Raw genomic sequence first — 21,347 nt, 5'->3', positions numbered from 1 at the left:
CTCTCTCACTAAACCGCATGGCCTAACTAACCTCTCTGTGTGTCCCCCATTGTATTGGTGTTTGTTTCTTGCTCCATCTGCTGGTGATTTGTATATTTGATATAGTATGTTGTTGATCTTGTGTCTTGATGTTCGTTTGTTTCATGTCTGTATACATATGGAATTTTGTGTTTGATCTCTTTTCAAGCGTCTGTGTCATGTATTGATTGGTGATGTTTAGGCTGTGTGTGTTCATGTTGTCTGTGTCATGTTGATTGGTAATGTTTAGGCTGTGTGTGTGTCATGTATTGATTGGTGATGTTTAGGCTGTGTGTGTTCATGTTGTCTGTCTCATGTATTGATTGGTAATGTTTAGGCTGTGACCGATATTGTCTTAACTAGCAGGTTCTGTGTCCTCTCAATCCTCTAAGTTTATACAGCTGGTTTTTGAGTTGCACTCTTACTACAAATATTACACATGGTAGTAACCCCTCTCTCTCTCTGTCTCTGTCTCTCTGTCTCTCTGTCTCTGTCTCTGTCTGTCTCTCTGTCTCTCTCTCTGTCTCTCTCTCTCTGTGTGTGTGTCCTGGTCTTCCCACAGAGAAACTGATAGTGTGCATCACTAGAAGAGAGCAGCCTCTACCGGCCTACTGCCCCTGCTGAACCTCTGGACACTCACTGAGGGACCACTGACTCCACTAGAACTGGACTCTCTCCTTCTGTGTCTCTTTTTCTCTTTCCTTTCTCTCTTTTTCCTCTCTCCTCTCAATTTCTTAATCTTCTTTCCCTCTTATCTCTCTCGGGGTCTGTGACATAAGCCACTTGCATGACCTTCAGCCTTCCTCACCTCCCTAGCTCTCCCTCATTCCTCTATTTAGACTGTGACTTTTAGCCACTAAAGGAACACTATGGACTCCTGACATCCCTCTTCTACCTGTCGACACTACTATGACATAAGACCACTTCTAATTTAGTAACTCCTCCCACCACAGTGACACACTAACCCCCAACACTACACTAACTCCTCCCACCACAGTGACACACTAACCCCCAACACTACACTAACTCCTCCCACCACAATAGGGACAGTTGTGACTTCATCTGGGAACTGGGAACGTTCACCACCACAGTAACAAAGCTAATCAAAAGGGAACTGTTGGAATGGTTCAAACTGTAACTGAACTTAAACTGACAAACCCCTTTTTTTACTGGAATGGTTCAAACTGCATTTCTACAAGTGATTGTGAAGATTTCCATTCAAGGTTTTTTTTCCTTCTTGTGATAACTAATTACCACTAAACTTCTGTTTCCCAACAAAGAATCAATGTTTGTTGTTCTACCGTGTTGCTTTGGTCTTTGTTTGAGGTGTGATTGCTGAGTTGTGGTTCTGACTACAGTGATGAACACGTGCCAAACTACACACCACTATTGCAGTAACTTTCTACTACAGAGTATTTCTGAACACTACTTCTCTTCTCAGAGCCATCTGTTGTGATGTTCTAGTGTATATGACATCATTGGGTGATGTCAGACAGGCACTGGTGTGCCATTGGGCAGTGTTGTGGGAAAGTAAGTAGCTTGACGACCACTTTAACATTTTACACATGGGTCTTGCGTCACAGAACATTCTTGATCGTCTGTTCTGCAGATTATATTTCTATGATTTTCAGCCATGTATAATAGACCAGTGAACCGTTTCGGCTCTATTCAATACATTTCTATCTGTGTGGCTCTTTAGCGTCATTGTTATACCCCCTTTCTCAACTCGCTCTGGTTCTAATGGTTCTCCTGAAGCTATGGGAGAAACCACAGATTTGATTGTTGATCCAGTGACTGCATTTCTTTCAATCTGCAAATCTCTATATATATATGAATGTGTAAATATGTGATCGCCTTCAACTACGTCTGTGTGGCTCATGGCTAACTGGAGTGCCTCGTTCGTTGGTGTTTTTAAGGTGGGATGGGGGTTTTCCCTGGGGGTATCATTCACTAGCAGCAACATTCCAGAACATTGAATCCAAATGGAATGTATAGAACAGTTTTTTTTGTGTTCCGCATAATAACACAATGGAATGTATAGAGTTGATATGATTGATGCTCTGCATATGGAACAGAGAGAACCATTCTAGTGCCATACGTTCCACGTCAGACTGGAGTGTTCCAGCCTACTGAACCTACGCCTGGGTGTCCATCTACCCTGCTGGACTGGCTGGTGTCCATGGAGACCACAGAACACTAAGAGGGGAGAGGACACATTTAGCTGGTTGTTTCCCCCCAGACAGAGTTCCTTTAGTACCGTAGATTACATTATTATTCTCAGTGCAGAGTAAGATGTAGATATTTTCTCAGTAGATTAAAGCACTAGGGGTAAAAGCGTTTCTTGGTTCCTTTTGATTATTTTCATGCCAATCCAACACTACAAATGGTCAGTCTCAGAAAAATGTAAATGAGTTGCCTTGTAACCAGATAGTCCTAGAATGAGATGATCTAGAACTGATACAAGAAATGATGTGGGAGTGGAATCCAATGGGAAAGTGGGACTAAAGAGGGGCGGAGCATAAAATTAAATTAGCAAGATTTGTATAAGTGCAAAGACCTGATTTTGATTCTAGTTGCTATTTAAAAAATAAATAAAATAAAAAGCAAATTTAACTATATATAGAAGATAAATATTTGTTAATTTTACTGGTTTTATGTATTGTTTTTATATTTTATGATTTGGGTTTATTCGTCTTGCAGGTTGTGGGTGAACGCATATGCAATCAGGTTTATTTTTGAATTGAGAAACATTTATGGTTTATATATTTTAATTATAGAGAAAACAAGCAAAACACAATGTAAAATCAATTTTACATTCCAAATGGTCCCATATTCCCAATATAGTACACTACTAAATGGCCTGATATGGCTCTGGGTGAAAGTAGTTAACTATATAGGGGACAGGGGGACATTTAGGAGACAGTCCAACTCTCAATTTCTGTCAACAGTTTATTATTGGAACGCTGATCTAAAATGTGATTCTGGATGAAAACCTTAATCTCTTCTTCTATGCCTTGGCTCTTAATGTTGCACATTTCTCTCATGAATGGAATATGTAACAAGCAATACTGTTTATAATAAATAAAATAAAAAGTGCTTTTTTCAATACTGGCCTTGGCTTTTTTTCTCTCTAGCTCTGTGTGTGATTTGAGAAATGCATGTGTTGCAGTAAATGTTAGTAGTTCTCCCTGTACAGTTGTACTCTTCATAAACACACATCAATCATACGGTGTCATGCAGTGTTGAGACGCTGAAATCAATGGGTGAAGTAACGCACGCCTCTGATTGGCTAAAGTCAACAGAATCATTTTCAACATTGAACTGAAGATTTCAACAGGTTTGCTCTTGATAAGATCAAGTGGCTCTTCCGCTGAGTGCGGAACAACAGACGTTGATTATCAACGACGAGCCGAAATGACCCCATGATTCGAATGTGCAGGCTTGGCTTTTCCCACGTTAACTACGCATCAACACGCACGATCGCCCCTCGCGATTTTGACGTTGAAGAGAACTCCTTTCTGAAGTGTGACGTCAGTCCGTGAATTTGACCACGTTGTGGGAATATGTCAACATTAACTATTTGAAACAAATTGGTTGGCGAAATTCAGATTTTTGAGAAAGCAAGTCACTAGAAAAGAAAAAGCTGGCATCGAAAGGGTAAGCATGTGCATTAGCTAGCCGTCCAGCTAACACATTTAGCTAACGTCACCAGACTTTCTTCGTTTCTAGTTCCCCGGCACGAGTGTGCTGAAAAGTATACATATTAAACTAATTACATAGAAAGCTGTACCGCAGTTGTTTGAGAACGAAATTAATGTGCACTAATGCAACACATTAACATGTGTTTTTGATTGTAGGCCTATTGTCAGTGTGTCTTTTAAGTGGAGGTCGCCCACAACACGCTTTGAATTGCATGGATCTTGCAAGCGTTCAAACGGAACAAGCGGTCTTTTCTATCAAAAGCACTGACTAACAAGTGATACGAATAGCTGAACTTCTTTTATTCTAGTCATGAAACAAATGTGTTAACTAATACATGACAAAAGAGTACCAAATGTAAAGTACTAGCCACTGACCCCGGTGGTGTGTATTTATGGAGGCCAAGGGAAGCCAGGATTACCCAAGATTTTTTTTTACATTTTCGTATTTCTGTGTTTCATAATTGTCCTTCAATTCGCAAGAGGCTGAATGGATATCACAGGAGAAAGCATCCGAGCGAGCGAAACAGCGCCCCTTTGTCTCTCTACGTGCAGGCCATCTATCTGATGCTGTCTGGTCCAAACAAGTATGACATTGTTGCTGCCCGTAGCATCTCACAACCAACTTCACACCTTGTCTTTTCAGCCCAGTCTTCTCCAAGCACGACATTTTGAGACAATGAATGAAAATCCGGTTTTACCATTGTTTCACTTCGTCAAATGCTGTATACCGTCAGAACGATCTGCAGTCATTTAAATCTCTCCCCCATTTTCCCTACATCCCTTTATATCCTCTAAACCCCACAACTCTATCCCCCTCTCCGTGCTACCCACTGCCTCCCCCCTTCTCCCCACATCCATTTGTCCTCTGTCTCCTCTACCACTCTATCCCCCCTCTCCATTCTACCCAATACCCCCTCCCCCAACCCACCCCTCCCTCTCAGGGTGGAGGCCAAGAAGAGGAGGATGTGGAGGTACCGTCTGCCTGGCTTTGAGTTGAGGCTCCTGGAGGAACTACAGAGACAGAAGCACAACAGTCTCTACTGTGATACCCTGTTACAGACTGATGGTGAGGGAGGAGGGGAGTGATGGAGAGACTGCAGTCTACTGTGATAACCTGTTATAGACTGATGGTGACGGAGGAGGGGAGTGATGGAGAGACTGCAGTCTACTGTGATAACCTGTTACAGACTGATGGTGAGGGAGGAAGGGAGTGATGGAGAGACTGCAGTCTACTGTGATAACCTGTTACAGACTGATGGTGAGGGAGGAGGGGAGTGATGGAGAGACTGCAGTCTACTGTGATACCCTGTTACAGACTGATGGTGATGGAGAGACTGCAGTCTACTGTGATACCCTGTTACAGACTGATGGTGAGGGAGGAGGGGAGTGATGGAGAGACTGCAGTCTACTGTGATAACTTGTTACAGACTGATGGTGAGGGAGGAGGGGAGTGATGGAGAGACTGCAGTCTACTGTGATAACCTGTTACAGACTGATGGGGAGGGAGGAGGGGAGTGATGGAGAGACCAGTCTACTGTGATACCCTGTTACAGACTGATGGTGAGGGAGGAGGGGAGTGATGGAGAGACTGCAGTCTACTGTGATAACCTGTTACAGACTGAGGGAGGAGAGAGAGGGGGGGGGGGTGGAATCAATCAGAGCATATGAGCAGAGATGAGAGGTTGGAAATCCTGCTCATCTCTCATGTTGCTCAGCGCTCCATGTCCTTTCCTACTGCTCATCTCTCATGTTGCTCAGCGCTCCATGTCCTTTCCTACTGCTCATCTCTCATGTTGCTCAGTGCTCCATGTCCTTTCCTACTGCTCATCTCTCATGTTGCTCAGCGCTCCATGTCCTTTCCTACTGCTCATCTCTCATGTTGCTCAGTGCTCCATGTCCTTTCCTACTGCTCATCTCTCATGAACGCTCAGCGCTCCATGTCCTTTCCTACTGCTCATCTCTCATGTTGCTCAGTGCTCCATGTCCTTTCCTACTGCTCACCTCTCATGTTGCTCAGCGCTCCATGTCCTTTCCTACCGCTCAGCTAAAAACCACTCCGCTCTCACAGGAGAAAAACAAACTGCTGCTCCAAATTCGTTCCATTCGTTAAAATCACAATTGAACCAACATCCATCTATTGTTGTGACTATCTGGACCTACCTATTGGTTTTTACGAATTGAAACCAAACCATATGGATTTAAATGAAAAGTATTTGAATAAACATTTCTAATAGGCTACATGTCATATAAACACTCTAAATAGGTCAGGAGTCAGACCGGGAGCCTAAGAAGGAACGGAGATGAATGAATTAGGGCTATATTATTATTTCAAGGCAATAGGCTACATAGAAATACATTGTGAAGCATTTGCGAGTGTGACACAATAGGCTGGTATGGACATAAAGAATTTAAACAACATTTTGTTGTATTAAGTAATTATAGTCTATAAATTGTTGCATATCGGCTGTGAATTACTGAGAATTAAATACAAATGAAATGATAAATGACTTATTACAGCCTTTTGAAAATGTTGAGTTTGGCCAGTTTGTGTCTTCAGGCCCATGTGATGGTGGTTTCAGGCCCATGTGATGGTGGCTTCAGGCCCATGTGATGGTGGCTTCAGGCCCATGTGATGGTGGTTTCAGGCCCATGTGATGGTGGTTTCAGGCCCATGTGATGGTGGTTTCAGGCCCATGTGATGGTGGCTTCAGGCCCATGTGATGGTGGTTTCAGGCCCATGTGATGGTGCCTGGAGAGCAGACCAGCAGTGGAGAACATCCTCTCCACACTTGCAGAGCCACTGGGGATGATAAACACCTGTTTGGCCACTCTTGCCAGGCTGGGCAGGGTTGTTTTATACATTTTTCTATAGGTAGGCCTAAAGGTTTTTAGACAAAATAACGCAATCAAAATGGAAAGTTCTTTGAACGTGGGGATATACAAGGCCTATTTGGCCAAAATCAGTTATGGCCTATTGTATAGATAATAGAACGAAAATGAACTAAACTTTTAGGAGATGTCAAATCAAACTTTATTTGTCACATGCGCTGAATACAAGTGTAGACCTTACCGTGAAATGCTTACTTACAAGCCCTTACCCAACAGTGATTTGTAGTTTTATAAATACTTCACTACAGTGACACACTTAATTAGATACCCACTTTCTGTTAGCATGTGCACATAGTAAGTACCCCATCATGCTTTCGGGATATGTGTCTTTTCAGATTCCACAATGATTCTTTAGTTGTGGACAGAACGTCATCCCTCTCTTGCTCTTGGTCCTCAATCTTTGTAAGTCACCTTGATTTGGCACCTGTGTGTTTGATCAGTTTCTTTATGACAATATTTAGAGAACTTCATGACAGTAGCTAAAGCTTAGGGACTATAGCAGCACACAAGTAGACTACAGATGCATGCTGGGCCGGGCATGAGCTGGTGAAGTGAGCACTACTGGAGAGAAAGTGGAGCTCACATACTCTGGAATCAATGGAACGGTGTCAGACACATGGAAACCACATTGGAGTCCATTCCATTCCAGTCATTAAAATTAGCCTGTCCTCCTATAGCTCCTCCCACCAGCCTCCACTGGTCTCTACTGTGATACCCTGCTATAGACTGATGGTGAGAGGGGGAGGGAGGGAGGGAGGGACAGTAATGATATGATGTAAAGTAACCAAATGATTGATGTAAGTTAGGGAGACGTAATGAGGTTTAGATTGAGGATAGTAAATAAATGGATCAATCAAATCCAACTGCCATTCTTCCTCTCCTTCCACATGCCCTTATTTCACACCTAAACCCCAGTAGGCCTTCATCACATTTCCTAACCTGCATTATAAATGTAGCTAATGATGTCACATTTCTCTCTTCCCACAGGATTGTCAGTCCCGGCCCACAGCTGCATCCTGGCTGCCCTGAGCCCCTACCTGTCCAATGCCCTGTCCAACCAGTCATCCCCCCTCCCGGCTGGGCAGAGATGGCCACTCAAGCTCCAGGCTGTGAAGGCCCAGACCCTGCTGAAGCTGGTGGATCTCCTGTACTCCGGAGAGCTGGAGGGAGAGGGCACCATGGAACAAGAAGAGGTTATGGCCGCTGCCTGTAAGCTGGGCATAGGCCGCTTGGTGGAGGGGTGGAAGGACCGGGGGAGGGAGGGAGAGGGGGAGGAGGAGAGGAGGTGCAGTCTCAGAGACGTGGGGGTGCAGACGGAGGGAGGAGAGACACAGGTGGGGGTGTTGGTGGAGACGGGGACACAGACTGTGGACTGTAATGGAGGTATTTACATGACTTTCCCCAGTCCTCTCCCTGATGCTCTCCCTACACCCTCACCTCCACCCCTCCTACTAGTCCAGAGCAGCAGTGAAGGCCAGCAGCACACAACTCACACGGCACCCCCTTCCCTGAGTCCCCAGATTATGACCCCCACTTCACACCCCAGTTCCACCCCACCCAGCGTCAAAGCAACGGTCAACTGTGGAACAGCTCCCTTTAGAACCCACCCTCGGACCTCCGAACCGGAGGTCACAAACCTCTCATCGTCCTCTGGTGTCCTGAGCGGTGACATGGTTGCCCCGAGTGACGATTCAGACCACCCCACGACACCCCGGGAGGAGAGTGCCGTCCCAGAATGCTCTGTGGCGGAGAACAGCGTGACGGAGAGGAGGATGGAGAAGAAGAGGGAGCAGCAGCTGACATCACACACTGGGAGAGCAGAGGAAGGAGGAACAGGGGAGTGTCTGGAGAAGAGAGGTATGAGGGGATGACAGTTATTTTACACATCCTTTGGGGTTTCTAGTTATTTTCTGAATCTCATATTTAGCATGTTGTTTATTTGTATCTGTGTCATGTACTGTAAAGTGTGTTGCCGTGTATAACTGCACTGTAAATAAGATGTGATGTGATTGTGAGGTGTGGTTGGGAGGAAGTGGCTGACCGGACAGAGGCTGGAGGACACTCAGATCTCCATCAAGGTCAAGCTGAGGAGGAGGACCAGGGGACAGGTACGTGGGGTGTCCAAAATGGCACCCGATTCTCTAAATAGTGCCCTAGTTTTGACCTGGGCCCTGGTGAAAAGTAGTGCACTGTGTAGTGAATAGGGTGGATGTTGAGTTTTTCTTTGCTAATGTGTGCCTCTGCTTGCTGTCTGGAGTCCAGGCCGGGTTAATGTAAAACCCCTTATTCTCACTCTTTTGATCTAAAAACTGCTTTATCAATACATTTGATTGATTAACAGCTGTGGGAGCTGGTCAGTGGGCAGGAGACGGACGGAAGCATCTCACCTGGTCAGACAGACGGAACCATCTCACCTGGTCAGGGGCAGGAGACAGACGGAACCATCTCACCTGGTCAGGGGCAGGAGAGGGACGGAACCATCTCACCTGGTCAGAGGCAGGAGAGGGACGGAACCATCTCACCTGGTCAGAGGCAAGAGAGGGACGGAACCATCTCACCTGGTCGGAGGCAGTTGGTCCTCGCTGCTCTGAAGAAGGTGAGTGACACAGTAATGATGAAACTGTTCTAATATTCCCAATGCCATTCTAACTGATTGTTGTCAGTCAGCAAAGTAAGAGATTCATTTGAGGGCTACATTTTCACTCTAGAACATTTTTGCCCATGAGTTTTGATACAGTGAATAGCCATTACCATGTTAGGAAGCCATCGAGGGGTTTCTGAATACCCTGTCCATTATTCAAGTTCATCTGAGCTGTCAAAACAGCAGCACAACAGTTCAAATATATATTTCCTAAACATGACTTTTGAAACCCTGTTCAGATGAAACCCGGCTGAAGACAGAATAGGTGTGTAAACGTTAGTTTATAAATGTAATGGAGCCATGTGGTTTATCTTCTCTAAGTGTTCTGAAATGTCTCCTTTTATTCTGTCATGGCAGGAAACGCATGATCGCATGAGGACAAGACAACTACCACGCCAGCCTCTCCCCCCGCCCCAGTCCCCAACCCTCCCCCGGTGCTCTCCCCTCGACACAGCTTTCCTCACCCCTCCACCCCGATCCCGCCCCCACCCCACCTCCAAAACCACCACCGCCCAGTCAACCTCCCTCAAACACTGCAGCTCCACCCATCATCCGACTCCACACCCAACACATGAACCACAGCTCGCCTTGCCCCAGCCTCCGGTACCTTCATTTATTTCACGATAAAAAATTTAAAAAACACAATTCAACCACACATTTGAAAATGATCCAGGTTAACACAGAAAATGTTTAACAACATATATCCGTTGTGGTCCTCTTGTTTTGGCCGGCAGGTAGAGGAATCGGACGAGCAGATTGAGAAGATGCTGGAAGACATCATGATGGGGTTGAACATACTGCCCCCTGTGGTTCTGGATAGGGACTGCGACCAACGGCACCATCTCCAAAGCCACGACAGACCGTCGGCCTGCTCCTGCTCGCATCATCCCGTCCACGCAAGGCACAGCGCCGTTGGCTCGGCTTCTCGTTGCGTGTGTTCCCATGGCTACGCGACAGGAAGTGATGATGCGTCGTCAACTGAAACAGGTATGTTTTGTAACATGTTATGTGATTGACCACCTTTCTCTACTGTTGTATCTACATCTGAGAAGACGTCATCTTTACATTTAGCAGATGCTCTTATCCAGAGCAATTTGGGTTAAGTGCCTTGCCAAAGGGCACATCAACAGATTTTCCATCTAGTCAGCTTGGGGATTTGAACCAGCAACCTTTCGGTTACTGGCCTAGCGCTCTTAACCCTAGGCTGCCTGCTGCCTTGAATCTGAAACAGGCTCCTTGTTAACTATGTTGTAAGGCTTTCTAGCGACTTAGGTCAGTGTTTCCCAAATCCAGTCCTCCAGTACCCCCAGCAGGCCAACTCCAGTCCTCCAGTACCCCCAACAGCCCAACTCCAGTCCTCCAGTACCCCCAGCAGGCCAACTCCGGTCCTCCAGTACCCCCAACAACACACATTTGTGTTGAAGCCCCAGACAAAAACGCCTGATTCAACTTGTCAAGGGCTTGATGACTAGTTGACAAGTAGAAGCAGGTTTGCTGTTGGGGGTACTGTAGGACCAGAGTTGGGCTGTTGGGGGTACTGTAGGACCAGAGTTGGGCTGTTGGGGGTACTGTAGGACCAGAGTTGGGCTGTTGGGGGTACTGTAGGACCAGAGTTGGGCTGTTGGGGGTACTGTAGGACCAGAGTTGGGCTGTTGGGGGTACTGTAGGACCAGAGTTGGGCTGTTGGGGGTACTGGAGGACCAGAGTTGGGCTGTTGGGGGTACTGGAGGACCAGAGTTGGGCTGTTGGGGGTACTGGAGGACCAGAGTTGGGCTGTTGGGGGTACTGGAGGACCAGAGTTGAGAAACACTGTCTTAGTCTATGTATGATCAGTCATGTACATTTTAAATGCTTGCCCTTCCTCAATTACAAAACAGCATTGCTTGCACTTATCTCACTTATTGTCATCCATTACAATAGATTGATATTATCACCCACACTTAGCTACCACCAGGCTGACCTCTATCTCTCTGTCTTTCTCTCTCAAGTCTTCTACTCCATCACCTCCTCCCATTTCGTCACCACGACAACCTCCTGCACCGTCACCCCTGACCTTTACCTGGACCCACAAGCTCTGACCCCTCACCAATGTTCCACCTATCACCCCTCCACCCCCCTCTCTCATCCTCACCCCCACTTCTCCTGTAATGATTACTCCTCTGACTGGGCCTCCTATTGTTCAGGTGTCCAGTGCTCCTCTGAGAACGCCAAGAACCACCAGGAACTCCTGAGCCGGTTCCAGAACTCTCAAAACCAGGAACTCCAGAACCGGAACTCCAAGAGCCTGGTGGTTGGATGTGGTGGTGGCAGCAGCAGCAGCATCATGCCAGTCCACTCAGGCACTTCACCAAGGCCTCCCCACCAGTCCCTTCCTCAGAGCCAGGCCTCTCTACTTTACACAGGGGAAGAGGACCGAGATCCAGGGTTCTGGAAGGGTTCTGCCCAGACGGGCGTTCAGTCGACATACAGAGAACATGTTTGTAATCTGTCCTCTGCGGATTGTCTGTCGACCAATGGAGACACTACTCCAAGTCATATGAATAGAGAGGCCATTCCAAGTCAGAGTCCGAGTCAGGCCAGTACGAATCAGGAAGTTCCACAAGAAGAGGAACCTTCGGTCACCCCCGGTTTCCTACCGCCCTCTGAAACTGATGCTTCTGAACCACAACATCCAGCATGCCCACCAGATGCCTCTCCCTGGAGAGGACTACATTTCCCAGAACTCCTTTCACTGCTGTCTCCAGGAAGTGAAACCCAGCCTTCCCAATCTCCTCCTCCACATTGGGAAGAGCTACGCCTGCCAAAATGTCTCTCACCCTTAAATTCACCGGAACCCTTACCCCCACCATCTCCGGCGAAACCCTTCCTTAAATCCCCATTTCGGCATCCTGTAACTCCATTCCATAGAATCCCTCAGCTGTCAAAGCTACCACCTTGGCTCTGCTGCACTCCGAGAAGACTACAGTTTCCACTGAGCTCCATGATCCACTCTCCACGCTCCCCAGGAAATCTATGTGAATCTAAAAAATGCCTTGGGCTGCCGTGGGAATCCAACAACAACTCCGAGCAGATGGCTGATGGTCAATACAAGGCTAGCATTAGCAACAACTCCGAGCAGATAATTGATGGTCAATACAAGGCTAGCATTAGCAACAACTCCGAGCAGATGACTGATGGTCAATACAAGGCTAGCATTAGCAACAACTCCGAGCAGATGACTGATGGTCAATACAAGGCTAGCATTAGCAACAACTCTGAGCAGATAACTGATGGTCAATACAAGGCTAGCATTAGCAACAACTCTGAGCAGATAACTGATGGTCAATACAAGGCTAGCATTAGCAACAACTCCGAGCAGATGACTGATGGTCAATACAAGGCTAGCATTAGCAACAACTCTGAGCAGATGACTGATGGTCAATACAAGGCTAGCATTAGCAACAATGCAAGGCTGACCGGAAAAGAGGACGAGGAGGAGAGGAAAAGGAAGAAGGTCGCGACCACCACTACGGGGCGAAGGCTTGAGAAAGCAAAGGCGAAGAGAAGAGAGGGAGATGAAACCTGGAAGCCCCACAGTAACAGGAAGAGAATCCGTGTGAGGAGAAAGGAGGGTTTGGAGCCGGAGCAGGGGCGAAGGACTGAGACACCAAAAGCAAAGACAGAGAGGAGACAGGAGGATGAAACCTGGAGTCAACACAGGAAGAGAATCCGTGTGAGGAGAAAGGAGGGTTTGAAAGCGGAGCAGGAACAATCAGAGGACAGTGAGACCCCAGAGCCTCCTCGGAAAAAGAGGAAACGCAACGTCTCTACAAAGATAGAAGATAGTCCTTTAGTGAGGACTGAAAGGGTGAAACTCAACGACAGAATGAAGACTGAGAACGGACAAGTGAAAATAAGCCTCTGCTCTGTCAGTCTGTCAACCAACAATGTCTTAGCGAGAGAAAGATTAGGACGGTACCTTTCCAACACCTCCACAAAGTCTTTGTCCAGCCTTGGGGAGGAAGCCAACCCACCTCCAGAAGGAACAAAGGTGCTGGGAAGGGAAACGGGGAACCCAGTAAGGGTGCTCCGAGCTAGGGATCGAGATGTGAAACGCCCTCCTAACGTTTGGACCGCAGCCGGGAGCTGCTCCCCAGTAAAACTTTACCAAGAAGACAAGCAGTCCAACATGTCTTCTGAAACTCCCAGTACCTCCTCCTCCGGGTTTCAAGCTCTGGCCAAAGCAGTTGGACTGCTCCAAATCCCACCAACACCACCCCCGAAACGGAAACGTGGTAGACCCCCCCGTAAGATGCGACCAGGAAAAAAACAGGTTTCCCAGGCTGGTGGTTTATTCCCCACCAGTGCCATGACAACGGGCATCCATGACGCGGAAGCTGTAGAGCACAAAAAGGAAAGAGGAGAAGGAGAACCGCAGGGAAAGGAAAGAGGAGAACCACGGGGAAAGGAAAGAGGAGAACCGCAGGGAAAGGAAAGAGGAGAAGGAGAACCGCAGGGAAAGGAAAGAGGAGGAGGAGAACTGCAGAGAAAGAAAAGAGGAGAACCGCGGGGAAAGGAAAGAGAAGGAGAACCGCATAGAACGAAAATAGAAGCAGAACCTCAGAAAAATAAAAAAGTAAAAGGAGTACCCCAGAGAAAGAAAAGAGAAGAACCGCAGAGAAAGGAGAAAGGAGGAGGAGAACCACAGGGAAAGGAGAAAGGAGGAGGAGAACCACAGGGAAAGGAGAAAGGAGGAAGAGAACCACAGGGAAAGGAGAAAGGAGGAAGAGAACCTCAGGGAAAGGAGAAAGGAGGAGGAGAACCTCAGGGAAAGGAGAAAGGAGGAGGAGAACCTCAGGGAAAGGAGAAAAGTGGAGGAGAACCTCAGGGAAAGGAGAAAGTAGGAGGAGAACCTCATGGAAAGGAGAAAGGAGGAGGAGAACCACAGGGAAAGGAGAAAGGAGGAGGAGAACCACAGGGAAAGGAGAAAGGAGGAGGAGAACCACAGGTAAAGGAAAAAGGAGGAGACCCACAGGTAAAGGAGAACGGAGGAGGGGAACCACAGGGAAAGGACGACAAGCGAAAGAAGTGCAGGAAAAGGGTGAGGCTCAGGGAGGGACATGGCAAAGGAGAGAGAGCAGAGTTGTTCCAGAGACTACCTGTGCTGTCTAAATCTAAAACAGTTGCTCAAAAGCCTAGCTCGCTGACAACTTCCCCCAGTACCCATGAAGAGCAAGTTCCTTCCAACTGTTCAGGGATTGGAACCGGAACCATTCTGCAACCCCCGCCGTCGGGTCAGCCACAGAACTCCAGTCCAAAAAGATCTGGAGAGACCGAATCAGACAGAGACCCATTGAGACCCCCTGCTGTCAAGCGGACCCCCTCCAAGGGTCGGGCACCCACTGTGTGTCTCAAGAAGTTCCAAGAACTCCTGAAGCACAGGCACCAAAAGACGAGGAAGTCCACCAAAAGCAAGGAGACAAAAGAAAGTGAAACTGAAGTTCAGAAACAAAGTGAAAGAAAATTATTGAAACCCAACGAAAGTGACAACGGTCAAAATGAATCAAGACTGATGAACAAAAACACAAGTTCCTCCCAGTCTCTAGAAAGAGAGTCGGCCATTAGACCAACCGTTGATAATGACGATCAGACCAACCGAACAGAGAGCGACCATCCAGAGGAAAAAGATGGAGGACACGACAGCAGCACTTGTGGACAGGAGACGGAGTATCAAGATCTCATCTACAAAGAGACTGAAAGAGAAAATGTTGAGGATGGAGAACATTTTGAGAACACAGAAAATGTTTTAGACGGGGAAAACGTGGATGCGTCAGGAGACTTTTTCAAACTCCGAGAGGAGCTGGCTACCTTGTCAGTTTTATCGATGACAAGGACAAAGGAAATGGTGGATCCTCATCGGAGCGACAAAGGCAACAAGGAAGGAAGATATCTGGTTTCCAAGGAGAACAGAGAGAGGGAAACAGACTCGTCTACAGAGACAAACAAGAAGACCGAAAAGGGAAAAGGATCCGTGGTGGAGGCGTATAGGAGAAGTGTGATCATCCAAGAGGTGGAGGAGAAAATGGAGGATGGGTATTTGGAGATGGAGATCTCCAGCGAGGAGTTGGATGTGGTTGATGAGGTCCAGCAGACGTTGGGCTACGCCGGGGCTGAGGAAGTGAGTGGGGAAGAGGAGGAGATAGATGTAGAGGAGATGGGTCCAATGATGTATCCTGATGCAGGTAAATCAATTTAAACCTGAATTATTTTTTAATTTTGAGGGAGATTTTGAAGTGGATTTAATAGGTGACATCAATGAGGGATCATAGCTTTCACCTGGATTCACCTGGTCAGTCTGTCATGGAAAGAGCAGGTGTTTCTAATGTTTTGTACACTCAGTGTAGTAGTAGATCTCTACTGGCAGTTGCTTTTCATATTTTAATTTAGTTTGAGCTTAAATAGTCTCAATTATGTTACCTCTTTTAAATGTTTACGATGGGTTTCTTTATTCGTAGCTTGGCAGGAGGTTCCCGGCGCCAGAGAAGTGGACCAAGCGAGTTCCACCATGGCCAGCTTCAGAGGCATCACCCACAACCACATCCACCTCCCTCAGAAAATCAAAATGGCGACCGCTGCCCCCGAGATGGCCGACGTGAGTATTCCGACCCCTCTGGAGGCAGAGCCTTTCACGCTGACATCACGAAGGGTCACCACGGGGTCAACAGGAAGCTGGGAGCCAGAGGAGGAAGAGGACGTGGAGGTGGACGTTCTTGAGTGGTCGCCGGATGCGCGACCAAGAGTGTGGGGAGCGGGGCTTGAGCAAGGCGTCACAGAACTGACCGAGGAAGAAGAGATAGACGTGATGGGAGAGGAAACGGACTGAGTAAGTGGGATGGTGTACTCTTAGGGACGTGTTAATTTAGAATCCAGTAAAAAATAATTGGAGAACGCAAGTGTGTATTCTTCAACAGAAAGGCTAGCTTTACATTTGTGTGTTCTTCATTGGAAACGTTTGTTATTTGCAACAGATTCTAAACAGTGTGTTCTTGAGAAGAAAGGCTACCGTTCCTAAGCAACCTCCCCGCTCCTCCTCTCCACACTGTTAACTATCGGAGCAGCCCCAACCTTCCACACTGACTTGATGAGACTAACTCACAAAATGAGGGTCTCGCTATATAAAAAAAAAAAAACCTTTGTTGATTGTGATTTTGTTGTTTCTGTTGTAACTGTTCTTCAGCAGAATGCCTTATGAGCCCTAGACTAGAGACTCGGCAAACGCAGCTACTCTTTTGTTACATTTCAGGGCCTGTAATTGACAGCTTTTCAGAGGACGAGTGCAGATCTAGGATCAGTTTTTCCTTTCAAGTCATAATGAGTAACAGGGCCTACTCTGAGACGCTGGTTAATACTGGACCCTGGTGTTCATTGCTGGTTATTTTTATACCTTCAGAATCAGTCAGTGTCCAATCAGAAGCACTTAAATATGTTTACATCTGCCACTTTTGACAAGTTCTTTATTTGTAGCTTCATTGTTTGTATAACTTTGTAAATTAGAAAGAAGGCCTGTCATTTAAATATAATAATTGTGTTGTATTAAAATGGCTTTATTGACCACAGCTGTCCAATAGATTTGTTTTCCCAAGCACAGTCATTTTGTATTTGCTTAAACCTAGCTATTGAAGTAAACATTTAACTTTGCCTACTATGCTCAATGTTTGTACTCATGCTCAATGTTTGCTCATATTCAATTACAATTTTCTAGCCTCCCATTCAAGCAATCTGTGTTCTAACAAAAAGGAGTTTGTTTGATGTTCTGTTGGGGCCATAATGAGAATGGACTGTCACTTGCTGTCTAGGAGGCCTAGTCCCAATACTTTAACAATGCATCCTTACTTTCTACCTCCCTTGAAGAATTGCTCACTGAACATGGCAGGATAAGTAGGGTTCTTGTAAATAGTTTACAGCAATCTTTTCTTATCAGATTTATTGTGTCAATCATGAGGTAAAATTGAAGGATCAAGGATGCATTGGAAAAATATTAAAAACTCCCATTGATTTGACAGCTGTTTGAATGGTTTGAATGCGCATCTTTATTGACAGCGGAAGTGGTTCTTGAGAGGGAAGGAACAACACACGTGTATTCCTCAATCTGAAGGTTAAATAAGCCGGTGGTCGGGTGTGTTTGTTGGCCGCTGAGAGTGGTCGTTTGGACGGTTCGATTTTGGAGAGAGTACGGTCTGGAGCGGACACAACGCAGACATGGACCCAGAGAAAGCACAGCAACTGGCGGCGGAACTAGAAGTGGAAATGATGGCTGATATGTACAATCGGTAAGACTGGCTAACTAGCAATGGAATGTTAGCTAGCCAGTTAACGTCCTTTCTCCACTGAAATGCTAGAATGTGCTAATTACAGTGTAACACGCTGCATTTGCATGTAGCTAGCCAGCTAATTTTGACTGTCGTCTTTAGCTTTTTGGTGGTGAGATAAAAGCATCATGTTAGATGGATTCTCAGGCTAGCTATTTAGCTTTATAGCGTTAGCTAGCTGTCGTGCTACTGAACGTCAGACAAAATTAATCGATTTAGAATAGTGTACTATTGTATAACGCACACACTCGACTACATTGCTGTACATGCATAAGCAAAAACAACGGGAAGACCATCCCTAGTTAGCTAGCTAAGTAAGTCATGTTATTTAGAGCTCATTCAAATGGAACTGATTTAGCTAGCTAGTTATATTGCCAACTAGGAGTGGACACATTGACTTTTCATAACATAATCAGAATGAAGAGTTCTATGACCTTGCACATACATGGAGATTTTGATTTCTCGCATCCTTTCTCCTCTCCTCCTCAAAACATCAGAGGGAAGCGAGGAGAGCACTGGAGGAGATCTCATCCCAATGCTCTCCTGACATTCCTCTCTCCTCTCTTGCCTTCTAAGGTTTTGACATGGAAAAAAGGAAAAGACACTTGAGATACAGCCCTCATCTTTATCGTAATCTACAAGGTCTTAACGCCCTCTTCTTTCTCTCCATCTTCCTCCTCGCAGGATGACCAACGCGTGCCACAGGAAGTGCGTGCCCCCCCACTACAAAGAGGCAGAGCTGTCTAAAGGGGAGGCGGTCTGTCTGGACCGCTGTGTGGCCAAGTACCTGGATCTACACGAGAGGCTGGGCCGCAAGCTCACCGAGCTCTCCGTTCAGGACGAGGAGATGATGAGGAAGAACGCTATTGGACAATAATATATATATATATATATATTTTTTAGGGAAGGATGGGGGTGGGTTAGTGCTAGGGTTACCATGCTTTCTGTGCGGAGGGATAGAGAGAGGGAGCGATAGGGTAGGATGGAGCGATGGGGTGGGTTTAATAAACGTATGGCTCTTATGGAGGGGATGGAGTTGCCGTCCAGAGTGGGTTGGGTGTGTTTAAAGAGCAAGATGCTTGAAAGGAAGGTTTGTGATTACGGTGTGGAGCGGAAATTGGGATGGATGAAGCCCGTTTTGTGTGAACAGTGGTTGTACTTGTGGTTTGAGCCAAGATCTTTTTTTTTTACCACAGCAAAGACACTAATGTGCATAGTTAACTGTTTTCTGTTCAGCCAATCAGTGCTCTCTCAGCATTGTGTGTGTAGCCCTTTTTAGTTATGTGGGCGTGTCAGAAGTGATGATGAATTGAGAAATCCCCCAATAATGTTTAACAAAATGCTTTCATTGTTCCATAGTGCAGTATTCTTCAAGCCAAACCATTAGGAGATGCTGCTTTCTGCTCTAGCCCTGGACTAATACACCTGTCTCAACTGATGAAGGACACCCGTTGGGCTCATATCAGTGTCTCGGAGTAGGAGTGCTGATCTAGGCTTTATGAGTACGGGCCCTTGTCCCGTAGGAATAGATGGAGACACTGCTGTAGTCAAAACGAGGACCATGCCTATCTGACTGTCATTTCTTTACATTTTGATCAGTCTCAGTTTGTTCATTTGGCTTTGTATTTTCTTCACGTTGAAACTGTGCTAATGTTGTACAAAGTTTTATTTTGTGACATTTTAAAAACCTTTTTTTTGTTTTAAATCTGAATAAATATTGTTATAGTATATGTTTTAGTTTTTAGTTATACATTCTACACTATTTTCTTCACAGTAATACAATAACACTGTACTTATAATTATGTTCCAAATGGCACCCTTTTTCCTATGTAGTGCACTATTTTTGACCAGAGCACACTGGTCCTTGGTCAGAAGTAGTGCACTATATAGGGAATAGGGTACCGTTTGGGATGTATTAGCCTTATTCAATGTTAAACATTGCAGGAAAATAAGGTGTTCAATCTCAAACATGTTTACTTAGTAGACTTGTATGACGTTTCCCTCAGTTTCTTGAAACCTCCATCCCATTGCAAATAAAATCAACTGTCAATTTCAAGGGTCATATTGACTTTACAACACACAAGCGCAGTCAATGCACTGCACGTTGCTTTTTCAGATGGAACCTACATTTCGTAGGACGATGTATACCATGCGTATCGCGTACATATAACTAAATACAACTTAAAACTAAATATATTCTGTAGCTTTAAGACAATCTAATACAACGTGCAACTAAAAATGCTCTGTAGCTTTAAGACGAACATGGATAGGGTTAAAAAGAGGAAGTGAGCACACAGCGGAGTTTCGTTTCCCTAATGAAAGTTTTAATTTGGGATCTGAGCTTTAACACGAGAAAGGAGAAGCGCAAGTACAATAGTACGCGACGGGGGTACAAAGAAAGAATACGCAGTTTTATTCGTGCACATGACAATACAATAGCCCTGAAGGGCGACAGAACGACGCCGATCCTGACATAATAATGGTGAGTGAATGACATCTTTGCATGTATTGAATCGCGCACTCGTGTATTTTATACGACATTGATTTAAAGGTTTGTTTTCATAAATATTTATATATTCAAGTTACAAGTATTGTCCGCCATTGTAGATGGTCACTATTTAAAATTGTGTTATTTTTGGTCACACTGTTTTAGAAGTCAAAAGTTTTAATGCAATCTAATTATCAACTTATGTATTCTTTGATAATGGAATAATAGTTGTATTTCTTTGGTCTTTGAATGATTGATCATGAAGCAGCAAGCCACTGTGCTCAACTCAACCATATTCCCCCATGGTTAAAACGTCATTTTTAAACGTTTATTACACCGTACTTCATTAGTAGTCTATTTTAATTGAAGTGTGAAAAGAAATTCAATTTTCATGTGCTTACTGCTGTTCTCTGTATCGTCCGACAGATGGCGGAGGCCGATGCGGAAGAGAACGTGTACCGCGAGGCTGTGGCGGAGTCGCCTGTTGCGCCCCCTAATGGCGACATTAACATTGACGACCTGTTACCCGACGGTCCTCAGGGGAATATTCAAGGACAGGTGTTGTGTGAAAAAAAACATGAAAATACAATGTTTTTTCAACTTTGCTACCGATGTTTACAATGCAATATCCTGCGATTTTTAAGGAGCATTACACACTTTTTTGGTTTGTTATGCTAGTGTGCTCTCTTGTCTTATTAGTTATTCTCTGAAATGATTAAAAATGAAATTATAAAAAAATATAACTACAACACTAACAACCCTGTATTTCCCCCCCTTCACCTCTCTCTCCCCCTCCCTTCACCTCTCCCTCTCCCCCTCCCCCACTCTCTCTCCCTTCACATCTCTCCCCGCCTCCCTTCACCTCTCTCTCTCCCCCTCCCTTCACCTCTCTCTATCTCCCCCTCCCCCACTCCCTCTCCCTTCACCTCTCTCTCCCCCTCCCTTCACCTCTCTCTCTCCCCCTCCCATCACCTCTCTCTCTCCCCTTCCCCCACTCCCTCTCCCTTCACCTCTCTCTCTCCCTCCCCCACTCCCTCTCCCTTCACCTCTCTCTCACCTGTCCCCCCTCTCCCCCTCCCTTCACCTCTCTCTCCCCCTCCCCTGTACCCCCTCTCCCTCTCCCTTCACCCCTCCCCCTCCCACTCTCCCCCTCCCTTCACCTCTCTCCCTCTTCCCTCCCCTGTTCCCCCTCTCCCCTTTACCTGTCTCTCTTTCCCTCTCCCCCTTCCTTCACCTCTCTCTCTCCCTCCCCCTCCCCTGTC

At 46.0% G+C, this 21,347-nt stretch overlaps 2 protein-coding genes across 7 annotated transcripts in view; both read left to right on the top strand.

The window, feature by feature from the left end:
- Window positions 1-3,124, top strand: part of LOC139374643 (catenin delta-1-like) — a 54,566-nt gene extending 51,442 nt beyond the window's left edge. For 5 of the 6 annotated variants that reach the window (XM_071115686.1, XM_071115685.1, XM_071115681.1 and 2 more), the window contains one exon: window positions 581-3,124. In XM_071115686.1, coding sequence (XP_070971787.1) covers window positions 581-589 — 9 coding nt within the window. In that variant the 3' untranslated portion in view covers window positions 590-3,124. The remainder of the gene's footprint in view (window positions 1-580) is intronic. The other variant, XM_071115683.1, reaches the window with a different exon arrangement.
- A 14,209-nt stretch (window positions 3,125-17,333) lies between these two features.
- Window positions 17,334-19,653, top strand: LOC139374651 (mitochondrial import inner membrane translocase subunit Tim10). The gene is made up of 2 exons (XM_071115701.1): window positions 17,334-17,558; window positions 18,282-19,653. Exons 1-2 carry the CDS (start codon window positions 17,488-17,490, stop codon window positions 18,472-18,474), a joined length of 264 nt encoding a protein of 87 aa, XP_070971802.1. The 5' UTR covers window positions 17,334-17,487; the 3' UTR covers window positions 18,475-19,653.
- The last annotated feature ends 1,694 nt before the right edge of the window (window positions 19,654-21,347 follow it).

Source organism: Oncorhynchus clarkii, chromosome 19 (genome assembly GCF_045791955.1).
Source record: "Oncorhynchus clarkii lewisi isolate Uvic-CL-2024 chromosome 19, UVic_Ocla_1.0, whole genome shotgun sequence".
Lineage (NCBI taxonomy): Eukaryota > Metazoa > Chordata > Actinopteri > Salmoniformes > Salmonidae > Oncorhynchus > Oncorhynchus clarkii.
The sequence above is the reverse complement of the archived record's forward strand: the minus strand, read 5'-3'. Positions and strand labels throughout refer to the sequence as shown.